General features: G+C 36.2%; 1 protein-coding gene and 1 non-coding gene across 3 annotated transcripts in view; both read right to left on the bottom strand.

Annotated features, from left to right (window-relative positions):
- The window catches only part of SKA2 (spindle and kinetochore associated complex subunit 2), a 32,394-nt gene that overhangs the window by 6,760 nt on the left and 12,577 nt on the right, over nt 1-13,057 (bottom strand). The window contains exons 2-3 of one of the 2 annotated variants that reach the window (XM_018064132.1): nt 8,452-8,538; nt 721-897 (exon numbers count right to left, since the gene is read on the bottom strand). In XM_018064132.1, coding sequence (XP_017919621.1) covers nt 721-897; nt 8,452-8,538 — 264 coding nt within the window. The remainder of the gene's footprint in view (nt 1-720; nt 898-8,451; nt 8,539-13,057) is intronic. The other variant, XM_018064133.1, reaches the window with a different exon arrangement.
- On the bottom strand, nt 12,356-12,469 carry MIR454 (microRNA 454). Its single transcript, NR_129759.1, has one exon. It is a non-coding gene; the product is annotated as a microRNA 454 (primary transcript).

Raw genomic sequence — 13,057 nt, forward strand, 5'->3', positions numbered from 1 at the left:
TATTACCAGTTAACTGACTGGAGTAAGCACCAGAAATTAAAACCTACTGGACGTTTTTTGTCCAGATAATTAAATTCAACTCTATGATTTCATCTACATTAAGCTATCTTTTCTTTCAAAAGCCCCCAACTTTGCTTAATAGTAAATGAAAACACTGCCAATCTCTTCAATTGGCTGTTCAAGATCTTCGTGCCTAGGTTAACAGCTCATATTCTTTTTCCTACTCTAACATATCTGTAGAGTTTAAACATCAGTGACAGAGGCTCACAATTAGAAAGATTCTTATACTAGATGAGAAGAGGCTGGAGAATGAAGGACCAGGAATGAAGGTTAGGCCTACCCAAGCTAATCAGCCCAACTGAAGAAAAGGAAAATGAAAACAGTCACTGGTATAGATGCTTTCTAGATTTCTCAGTCTCATTAGTTCTCATAGGAACCAGCAGAACTGGTAGATACAATAAGTGTTAGCAAGTTTTTTCTTCTGCTGTTGCTACATAATCCAAGAAAGCATGCCTCTTCACTAACCATGTCAATTCCACATGCTCATTTTAAAATAGAAGGAGATAAGAGATCTTGTACTTCAGGGAATCAAGAAAATCTCATTCTTTATCAATAGTTCACACTGCTGAATTTCAAAATGAGAGTAACTGGGGATTTATCTTTCAATGAGAAATTCAGAATTAAAATTCTACAAATGCAGCCAATCAACAGAAAGATTACCTCCAGGTCTGTTTGCTTCTGCAGTTCCTGTATCAAGGTCATAGTCTTACTGAAAGTAGCACAAATGCGGCTCTTAGTCTCTTTCTGCTCCACAGCAATTGGTTTAAAGCGAACTTGCAAAGTTTGATATCGAGACTTTATTGCTGACAATTCCTTTAAAAGTGTAACTGGATTTTTCTACATTAGGAAAAAAATTAATATATATTAAATCTGGAAAGGAAAAATAAAGCTTCTTTTAAGAATTAAAATGTATACAACACATACTACCATCCATTTAATAGAACACTATAAAAAATTACACAACTATGTGACAGAATGGGAGGAGGGGAAGAAAGAGAGAAGTATAAGACCTAGATACTATTCTCAAGGAATTTAAAGCCTAGGTACAGAAATAACCCTTCTCACACACAAAATCGGAGAAGGCAATGGCACCCCATTGCAGTACTCTTGCCTGGAAAATCCCATGGACGAAGGAGCCTCGTGGGCTGCAGTCCATGGGGTCGCGAAGAGTCGGACATGACTGAGCGACTTCACTTTCACTTTTCAGTTTCCTGCATTGGAGAAGGAAATGGCATCCCACTCCAGTGTTCTTGCCTGGAGAATCCAGGGACGGGGGAGCCTGGTGGGCTGCCGTCTATGGGGTCACATAGAGTCGGACACGACTGAAGCGACTTAGCAGCAGTAGCAGCACACACAAAATAGCAATATTAAACAGCAGATAAGGTTACATTAGATACATAATATTTGATGTATAGTTCATAATAATTACACAGTACTTCTAAGATATAATCCTAAATGTTATTCAGAAGGTATTGAAGGAACTATTTGACTTGTTCTTATAGAAGAGACAACTTGAAACCACTTATCATAAAATTCTTAAATACACTGTCATGGGGCTAAAGTATGTATGAGTACCAATTCAAGGCATACCTCACTATACAAAATGCATGCCAACTCAAGCAACTGTATTTATAAATTATATTAGTTTTTCAAATTAATTTTCAATGTAAATAACCACTATTCCATAAAAGACATTTCAACTGTGACAGTTCAAAAGTCACATTTCTGCCACTTAATGATTCTTCTCATTCCTTCATGGTTCTTTAGCAAAGTCTCCAATACTAGGTATTCCAAACTTTCTCCATTCCTACCAGTACCCATCCACTCATTCTTGGCAGAATATCTTACCCCAACTCCTTTACTGAGAAGACCGAAAACACCTGGGAGTTTATATTCCTGCCTTTTCACCTGAAAATGAAAACATCTACTCTGATCCTTACTCTACTACTACTATTATTGTCTCCTCCCCAAATCCTCCAGAACCTCAACATTCCTATATTTCAATAACCTTTTCATATCTCCCTTTATACAGACTTCAACTATACATAGATTGTCCCTACCCTGAGAGGAAAATAACTCCTGTTGACTCTTGTTTGAAAACCAGTGTCATTTTTCTCACTCCATTTGCCACCAACTTTCTAGGTCCTATAATAATATACTTCCTCAGTTTAATAGCCCATAGACTAATCCTTTGCCAAATTATTTTAGACAATCAAAAAGTCAGACCTGTCCTATAAATTTTTTAAATGTTTTATTTTCTATTGGGGTACAGCCAATTAACAATGTTGTGATAATTTCAGGTGAACAGTCATACATGTATCCATTCTCCCTCCAAACGCCCCCCACCCATCCAAGCTGACACATAACGCTGAGCAGAGTTTCATGTACTATACAGTAGGTCCTTTGTGTTTATGCATTTTACACATAGCAGTATATACAAGTCCATTCCAAACTCCCTAACTATCCCTTCCGTCCATCCTTCCCCTTGGCAACCATAAGTTTGTTCTCTAGTCTGTGTATCTGTTTAAGTTTTGTAAATAAGTTCACCTATATCATGTCTTTTTAGAGTCCACAGATAGGGGATGTCGTCGGATGTTTCTTCTCTGACTTACTTCCCTCAATACGACAATCTCTAGGTCCATCCCTGTTGCTGCAAACAGCACTATTTCATTCTTCCTGACGGCCAAGTAATATTCTCTTGTATATATGTACCATATCTTCTTTATCCATTCCTCTGTCCATGGGCATTTTGGTTGCTTCTGTCTTGACTGTTGTAAACAGTGCTGCAATGAACCCTGGGGTGCATGTATCCTTTTGGATTATGTTTTTCTCTGGACATATGCCCAGGAGTGGGATTGCAGGGTCATACGGGAGATCTATTCTTAGTTTATTAAGGAACCTCCATACTGTTCTCCACAGTGACTGTACCAATTTACATTCCCACCAATAGTTAGGAGGGTTACCTTCTTTCCACACCCTATAACAATCAAAAAGTCAGACTTGCCCTGTAATTTTGATATCCCTCTTTTTGACTCTCCCTATTTCCTTCCTATTCTAATCTTAAAATGAACTCTTGATTTGCACAGAACTATACTATCTTGATTATTGTCTCACTATTCAAATATTTCCTTTGTGGACCCTACCTTATGGCTACAGGCAGAGGCTCAGTTCATGGCCCTCTGCTCCTTTCTTCCTTGGAGATTTTTTGCTAAGCTTTTGATGATGGAAATGATCAATAAAGATAATTCTAACAGGAATGAATCAGAACAAAAATCTAATTTAAAAACTGTTAATTCTACAGATAGTGATCAAGACTACAGCATGAGCAGTAGAAGTAGGAAAAGGACAGAAAAGAGATATTATTAAAGAAAAGTTAAGAAAACTTAGTAGTACGTTTGATAGGGGCAAAGAAATAATAGATGACACCAAATGTGTAGTCTGGAAAATTGTGTATATGAGGTCACTAGAGTAGTAAGGTTCATAGAGACAGAAGGTAGAATGGTTGTTGCCAGGGCTTGGGAAGAGGGGGAGATGGGGAGTTATTATTTAATGGATGCAGTTTCAATTTGGAAAGATGAAATCAAGTTCTGGAGATGGATGGTGGTGATAGCTGCACAATGATATAAATATACTAAAACCACAGAATTGCACACTTTAAACTGGAAAAAATGATGAATTTTATCTTACATATTTTACAACTTAAAAAAAAAAAAACCGAAACTGAGAATGTGTAATAGTACAACTGCTTTGGATAACAATATAGTAGTTCCTCAAAATATTAAACATAGGGTTACCATGTGCCCAGGAATTCCACTCTTAGGTATACACCCAAGTGAAATGAAAGCAAACATCCATACAAAAACTTGTACATGAATGCTTATGGGAATATGATCATAACAGCCAAAAGGAAACAACCAAACTATTAACTGATCAAATAAATAAGAAAATGTGGTATGGCCATACAATGAAATATTCAGCAGTAAAAAGGAATAAAGTATTGATTCATGCTACAACCAGGATGAACCTTTAAAACATGCTAAGTGATATCCAGAAAAGATGAAAACTCTAATTTGAAAAGATACATGCACCCCAATGTTCACAGCAGCACTATTTACAATAGTCAAGGCATGGAAGCAACTTAAATGTCCATCAGTAGATGAGTTGATACAGATGTGGTATATAAGGGAGAAAAGACAGTCTCTTCAGCAAGTGGTGTTGGGAAAGCTGGACAGCTGCATGTAAATCAATGAACTTAGAACACTCCCTCACACCATACACAAAAATAAACTCAAAATGGCTTAAAGACTTAAATATAAGACACGACTCGATAAAACTAGAAGAGAATAGAGGCAAACCATTCTCTGCCATAAATCATACCACTGTTTCCTTAGGTCAGTCTCCCGGCTGCTGCTGCTAAGTCGCTTCAGTCGTGTCCGACTCTGTGCAACCCCATAGACGGGACCCCGTCCCTGGGATTCTCCAGGCAAGAACACTGGAGTGGGTTGCCATTTCCTTCTGCAGTGCATTAATGTGAAAAGTGAAAGTGAAGTCGCTCAGTCGTGTCTGACTCTTAGCAACCCCATGGACTGCAGCCTACCAGGCTCCTTCGTCCATGGGATTTTCCAGGCAAGAGTACTGGAGTGGGTTCCCATTGCCTTCTCCAAGGTCAGTCTCCCAAGGCAGTGGAAATAAAAGCAAAAATAAACAAATGGTACCTACTCAAACTTATTAGCTTTTGTACAGCAAAGGAAATCATAAACAAAACAAAAAGATATTCTATAGGATGGGAGAAAATATTTGCAAACAATGGGACCAACAAGGGCTTAATTATTGCCAAAATACATAAACAACTCATACAATTCAGTATCAAACAAAAACCCAGTCAAAAAGTAGGCAGGAGACTTAAATAAACATTTCTCCAAAGAAGACATACAGATGGCCAAGGGGCACATGAAAAGATGCTCCACTTCGCTAATTATTAGAGAAATGCAAATCAAAACTACAACGAGATATCACCTCACACTGGTCAGAATGGCCATCATTAAAAAGTCTATAAATAATACATGCTGGAGAGGATGTGGAGAGAAAAGACCCTCCTACAGTGTTCGTAGGAATGTAAATTGGTGTAGCCACTATGGAGAACAGTACGGAAGTTCCTCAAAGAACTAAAAATAGAGTTACTATATAATCCAGCAATCCCACTCCTAGGCATATATCTGGAGAAAACTCCAATTTGAAAGATAAATGCACCCCAATATTCACTGACTATTTACAATAGCCAAGACATAAAAGCAACCTAAATGTCCATCCACAGATGAATGGATAAAAATGTGGTATATGTATACCACTCATCTATAAAACAGAATGAAATAATGCCATCTGCAGCAACATGGATGCATCTATAGATTTTCACACAAAGTGAAGTCAGAAAGAGAAAGATAAACATCATACAATATCACTTACATGTGGAATCTTAAAGAAAAACAATACAAATGAAGTTATTTACAAAACAAAAACAGACTCACAGATGTAGAAAGTCAATTTATGCTTACCAAAGGCGAAATGGGGTGAGAGAGGGATAAACTGGGAATCTGGGATTAAAAGATAAATACTATTATGTATGTATTATGTATTCAACAGTACGTGAACCATGAACTTCCAGATGTTCAAGCTGGATTTAGAAAAGGCAGAGGAATCAGAGATCAAAACCGTTGGATCATCAAAAAAGCAAGAGAGTTCCAGGAAAACATCTACTTCTGCTTTACTGACTATGCCAAAGCCTTTGACTGTGTGGATCACAACAAACTGTGCACAATTCTTACAGAGATGGGAATACCAGACCACCTTACCTGCCTCCTGAGAAATCTGTATGCAGGTCACGAAGCAACAGTTAGAACCGGACATGGAATAGACTGGTTCCAAATCAGAAAAGGAGTATTTCATGGCTGTATATTGTCACCCTGCTTATTTAACTTACATGCAGAGTACATCATGAGAAATGCTGGGCTGGATGAAGCACAAGCTGGAATCAAGATAGCAGGCAGAAATATCAATAACCTCAGATATGCAGATGACACCACCCTTATGGCAGAAAATGAAGAAGAACTAAAGAGCCTCTTGACAAAAGTGAAAGAGGAGAGTGAAAAAGTTGGCTTAAAACATTCAAAAAACTAAAATCATGGCATCCGGTGCCATCACTTGATGGCAAATAGATGGGGAAACAATGGAAACAATAAAAGACTTTTGGGGGGGGGGGCTCCAAAATCACTGCAGATGTTGACTGCAGCCACAAAATTAAAAGATGCTTGCTCCTTGAAAGAAAAGCTATGACCAACCTAGACAGCGTATTAAATAGCAGAGGCATCACTTTGCTGACCAAGTCCGTCTAGTCAAAGCTATGGTTTTTCCAGTAGTCACATATGGATGTGAGAGTTGGACTATAAAGAAAGCTGAACGCCAAAGAATTGATGTTTTTGAACTGTGGCGTTGGAGAAGACTCTTGAGAGTCCCCTGGACTGCAAGATCAAACCAGTCAATCTTTAAGGAAATCAGTCCTGAATATTCATTGAAAGGGACTGATTGATGCTCAAGCTGAAACTCCAATACTGTGACCACCTGATGTGAAGAACTAACTCACTGGATAAGACCCTGATGCTGGAAAAAATAGAAGGCAGGAAGAGGAAAAGGAGATGACAGAAGATAAGGTGGTTGGATGGCATCATTGACTCTATGGACATGAGTTTGAGCTAGTTCCAGGAGCTGGTGATGGACAGGGAAGCCTGGCGTGCTGCAGTCCATGGGGTCACAAAGAGTCAGACACGACTAAGCGACTGAACTCACTGACTGAGCATTATGTATAAAATAGATAAACAACAGGATCAACTGTATAGCACAGGGAACTATACTCAGTATCTTGTAATAACCTATAAAGAAAAGAATTTGAAAAATATATACACCCACAGACACATATTTTTGTGTGTATATATATGCGTGTTTGTATAACTGAATCACTTTGCTCTCCATCTGAAAAACTGTAAATCAACTATATTTCAATTTTTTTAAAAAATGCTAAACCAGATATAAAAGGCCACATATTATGTGATTCCATTTATATGAAATGTTCAGAGAGCAAATCTGTAGAGTATAGCGACAGGAAGAAGATTAGTAGTTGCTGGAAGCTGGCCAGGGGAGGGGGAAGAAACAGCTAATAGGTATGGGTTTCTTTTCGAGGTTATGAAAATACTCAAATATTTATTGTGATGATGGCCATACAATATACTAAACTGCTAAAACTTACAATAAACTAAACATACTAAAACCCACTGAATTATCTACTTTAAAAGAGTGAATTCTGTGGTATGTGAATTATAGCTCAGTAAAGCTGTTTTTTTTTTTTTTTTAAGTTGTAGAAGAATAAAACAACTGGAAATGTGATAAAAATGAGAGATAGAAGGTGGGAGAAACGTGGAAGCCCCACACGAAATGTATTCCAGATAGTACTTGAAATATACTGACTGAGATGAGTGCTTTGGCCAATTACTTGGGGTACCACTTGACCAGAATGGGTTGGTTTTCTTTAGTAAGAGCGAAAAGAGGGAAGGACAAAGTCAAGACAGTTAAGGAGGTAGAATAGTTAAAACTATACTCCTATACAATCCTGGCATTCCATTATTTCACGTAAGCGGTAAAAACTGAACATTCACAGTGCTTTCCCAATTTTATTTAAAATCTCATTTTAATTTGAAAGTTTACACAATTCCCCCGAAATTTTAATTGTATAATTTTTTTAAGAAAGAGTAAAATATGATATTTCTTATCTGCTAGCAAGTGCTATAAGAGAAAAAAAGAGTACCATAAAGTGATAAATTAATGTTTTACATGCTAAATTAATGTTAACAAACAAGGCTTAAAAATTGCTTTATCTCTATAGGCATGTGTACATGTACTATGACTTATAAACAGATAGTATTTCTAATCAATCTAAACTTAGAATAACTAAGTACATAATTTTATACAAACAGTCCATGTAACAAATTTAATAGTGTATCATCATCTTCCTCAGAGAATATCATGACTGCTAGGATTTCTCCCCTTAGTTAACCACTGCCCTAAAGCTATCTATATTCTTTCACAATTTCAAAGGCTTCCACAGTTGTTTACACATCTAGACTCAATAATTCTTGGTTACAGGTTAAAAAAAAAAGAGGAGCCACAAATTTCCTTTACTATGAGTATAATCTCTCCAATATTCTGTGACCAAACTTCCAACACAAAAGGATTCTAAGAATGTAATCCTTAATAATGTAACTGTTATACTCTACTATTAGAAATACTATCAGAAACTCTTTTAATAAAATATTCTGTTAAAAAGATATTTCTTTTGCAGATTACCTTGCCTGCTGAATCAGGATAATTAGTCTTGATTTCATATTCCAGCCTGTACTGAATGTAGTCCAGGTCAGAGTCAGCTTTCTGGAACTAAAGATCAGCATAGATCATTAGTTCACGAACCAAAAGACATTTCACAAAACATGATACTATAGCTATTCTTTCTTTTCTCTTTATATTTTTAATATTATATATACTAATTTTGAAAATAGGAAAATAGTAAAGTATATTAAACTTCCATCATCTAGAATACCCATGCTCTATTAAGAACTAACAATGGCTTCAGGAATTACCACCACACTCATCAATTAGGCAGTTTTTCTACCTCTGGACGGATATGTGGTTTCAAGGTAAAGCACAGAACAAATTTATTTTTAGGGATGCTCAGGCTGTTAACACAATCTGCAATCCTATTAACCAAAGAACTATAAATATTTGCCACACAGGCCAAAACTAGAAGGCTTAAAGAGCCATAAATTATACAAGAAAAGCTACATATGACATAATGGCACAGCAGGCCAAATGACCACAATTTATTTAACCTGGGTACTAGCGTGGAACCTTGATCTGCAATAAACTTCTAAGGGAGAAAAGGGGGGAAAACTGCCATAGGCTGTAAAATACATGTGTGTTCACATGGAAAAGTTGGGAAGCATATATATCATTGTTAAAAGTGGTTTATCTCTGAATGTGACATGGTCTCCAAATTATTCTTAATTTGGGGGAATTCTACATCTTTTACAGGATCTTAAAGCATGTACTGCCTTGAATTTATCAGGGAAACAACCGTTTTGAGTTTACTCTGAAAGGTAAAACGTGATTTCCTCAGGGAAGGTCTTCCATTCCTAGCCCACAGCTGAGGAGACTGCTTTAGGGAGACAGGGAGACCTTTCTGTCAACTTAAGCTCTGGACTAAAGATTGCTTCTTGAAAATGTAAAGCCTTAATGGGAAGGGTAAAACCAACAAAAAGTAATTCTCAGATCTAATGAGAAGTGCTATACAGATATTTTTATTATACAAAAAGTAAACCAAGGGTTCTACTTTGGAATGTAGAATAAGAAAAAAAGGTTCTCAGAAGTTAAAATGCTTTGAAAGTCAGAAGCTTTCATTATTGAACAAAGTTCAGAAAGAGATAAACTAAATCTTCCATCACTAATAATTTCTCATCATTGGCCTAAATTTGATCGGAAAACTTTTCAATTAGTAACATTCTATTTTTACAACCAAAAACTTTTAGGGTAGAAATAGAAGGGAAAAAAGTCAGTTTTTGTTTTAAAAAATTTCCCAGGAATCAGTCTGATTTGCATCTCTAACATCAAGGAGTTGCTGAGTCAGAAAAACCAATGTATTAGTTCTTTGCCTAAGAAGTATTTAAAATGTTTTCCAAAAGTGGAGGCATTTCATTTGTCTTATATACTTGTTATATTAGCTGCCATGATTAAATCTATCAATAATTAGGCTTCTTTAAGCATACTATTACTATATATGTATTAATATATGTATATATGTAAAGAAATTCCTGTTGGTATAATTTCCCATATTAAAATATGCTCAAGAATTAACTTTTCCTTCACATGTGGATGGAGAGTAGGGGGAGGAAGTGGGAGGAGGACAAATCAACTAAGCAAAGGCTCTAAGCACTGAAGACCTGATCTAATTGCTGCAACAGACCACAGTTCTGTAGCTTTATGTATAATTTGAGGTCTTATACAACATTCTAAAGCATAACTTTAAATAAAAGTTTTTTTAACTGTTTTAAACTAACCTAATAGTTACTACAAAATTCTTAGGATTATGGGATTTGTTACTCCAGGGCTACCTTAAAATAGAATCTCTATTCTAGGAGCCCTTAACCTGATATTCTAAAGCCTATATGTTTTTCAACTTGACAGTTTAGCTCTGCTTAAATTTAACTGGCATAATCCCATAGTCCATTTTACAAAGTCTTCTCCTCAAGAGTGGTTTCAGCTATGGCTTCATGTAATGCCTGGGGGTCCACAAGGTAATAAAAACCACCAAACAGTACCTAAAAGAAGTGTTCCTTCTTTTAAGTAATTCATATTTTAATAAGATACCAAAGAGTATGCTTCCAATCAACGGCACGATGGAGCCAGCTAAATTTTTAGAAATTCTTGTAAGCCAATTGTTAAACAAGAGCATCACTAAAAATTAAATTATTAAATGTACAATTAAATTATTGAAAAAATATATACACAAACCCCACAATTTCCTAGTTTTACTATATTTTACTCATCTATGCTCTTGAGGCCTATTGTATCTATACAGAAGAACATATCACATGCTACTACTGCATGTCTTTCCAGCTCCATTTTCTGTGACATCATGCTGGTAACCTGAAATCAGATAGGGTGGAAAAACACACAACAGGAAAACTGACAAATGCTGAAATTCAGGACTTCCCACTTTCACACAAGTGCTGCATTTATACGTACATCACTGCTTCCAAAAAGTCTTTAAATTTTTTTTCCGTTTCCCCTTTAAGTAATATGCCCATACTTCTATTTGGAAAATATTTCAGAGAACAAACAATTTTAAACAGATTTTTAAATACACGGGGTGCAGGGAATAGGGGGTCATTGTTTAACATACGCAGAGTTTGTTTAACAATGATGAAGCTCTGGAGATGGATGGTGGCAATGGTTGCATAATGAGAATGTACATAAGACTGCTGAGTTCTATTTTGAGTCCACATTTTAAGTGGTTAAAATGGTAAATTTTATGTTATATGTATTTAACCACAATTTTAAAACTTTTGTTTCGGTTTTTGGTCGCGCTTTATGGCACGTGGATGTGGGGTCTTCCTAGACCAGGGATAGAACCAGTGCCCCCTGCATTGGAAGCGTGGACCTTCACCACTGGACTACCAGCTAAGTCCAAAACCTCTTTTTAAAATATAGGAAAAACAATGGTTTGAGAGTAGAATGTTACCCTCCTTGAAGAACTGAAGAGAATATTTTGTGACAATACCTACGGGAAGTATTTACTTATTAGCAAGTCAGTGGACTATGGCTGGTGAAGTGAAAGTCGCTCAGTCGTGTCCAACTCTTTGCAATCCCATGGACTATACAGTCCATGAAATTCTCTAGGCCAGAATACTGGAATGGGTAGCCTTTCCCTTCTCCAGGGAATCTTCCCAACCCAGGGATCAAACCCAGGTCTCCCGCCTTGCAGGCAGATTCTTCACCAGCTGAGCCACAAGGAAAGCCCAGGCTATAGATTAAGCAGGGACAAAAAAGGAAAAAGTATGTCAAAGCAATGTTGAGAAACAGAAAAACAGTGAAGATTCTCTCATCTGAACCCTTTATTTTATCAACAAAGAAAACAGTCTAAGTGACTTCCCTCTACTTCTATTTTCATTACTCTTGTTTTTATGTAGTTAGACCAAAGTTATACATGACATCAAAGCCAAAGAGAATCACATAGATGGGGGGGAATATAAAGACTACCCAACATTAAATGGCAAGTTGGGTTTTTTGTTTTAAATCTGCACTTAGTCCATTAAAAAAAATCTCTCTAAATACAACCTGCTAGTATGGTACTGAAAAAAAGAAAATAAGAGGATTGAGATACATGGCAGAAATTCTAGCCCTGGTCTCATTAACAGTTATGTGGTCTCCAGTATCTGCTGTCGCTTTGAGTCTCTCCTATTAAATGAGAGAGTTGGAAATCTACTCTCTTCCAACAATAAAACTCTATTATTTCATTATACTACAATAAAACAAGGTTTATCAAAATGTTAAAATTAAGAAAAGTGTTTCTTCTAATATATAAAAATTCAACATTTTAGTTTCAGATTTTAATGTCTGTATTAAAAACTAGCTTCTACTATTTTATTCCTAAACGAAAACAACTGTTGCTTCAGTTTCAGCTACATTGTTTCTGCAACCTGCCCATTGTTCTTCCCAAACACCAAAACCCTATAAGCAATATTGCACTACTCAGAGCTATTTACACAGCAGAGACAATATCGATAGGGTTCTAGGATCTGGTAATAAACAGGAAAATTTTCAGTTACACTGTAGGAAATTTACTAACCAATTATGACAGCCTCCAAAACTCATTAGTGTCTGATTAATAGAACAAAATGATATTGCTGAACTTCATTCACAACCCTTCTCAATTATAAATTAGATTCTGGGAAGTCTTGAAAAACAGTGTAGTTGCTATTTAATTAGTTTTAGCTATCTGCCTTATTTTTAGGCATATTAGAATATTTAAAATAAAATGTGAATTTTTTTAAAGCCCAAGACATTCATATTTCATATTCACAGTTTTCCTCTAACTCAGTAATAAAAATAAATGGAAAAAGTTTTATATCAGTCCCAAAAGTGGTAAATAAAAATAGGCAATTTAGCTGGGAAAAGTCCATGGAAATCAATGTTAAGCCCCAAAGACAACCAAATTACATCCTGACAACTGGATATCCTTGGAAACAGACTGTGGTTGTACAGAAGAAACCATACGAACGAGTAAAAGAACAATTTAGGAAATAATTTAGTTTTAAAGAGCATGCCCTGTATTTCACAAGTATATAACATTCTGTAGTACTAGTTTTTATGTCCAGCTTAAGGCTTTAGTTAAAAGGCA

Source organism: Capra hircus, chromosome 19, assembly GCF_001704415.2.
Source record: "Capra hircus breed San Clemente chromosome 19, ASM170441v1, whole genome shotgun sequence".
NCBI classification, from domain to species: domain Eukaryota; kingdom Metazoa; phylum Chordata; class Mammalia; order Artiodactyla; family Bovidae; genus Capra; species Capra hircus.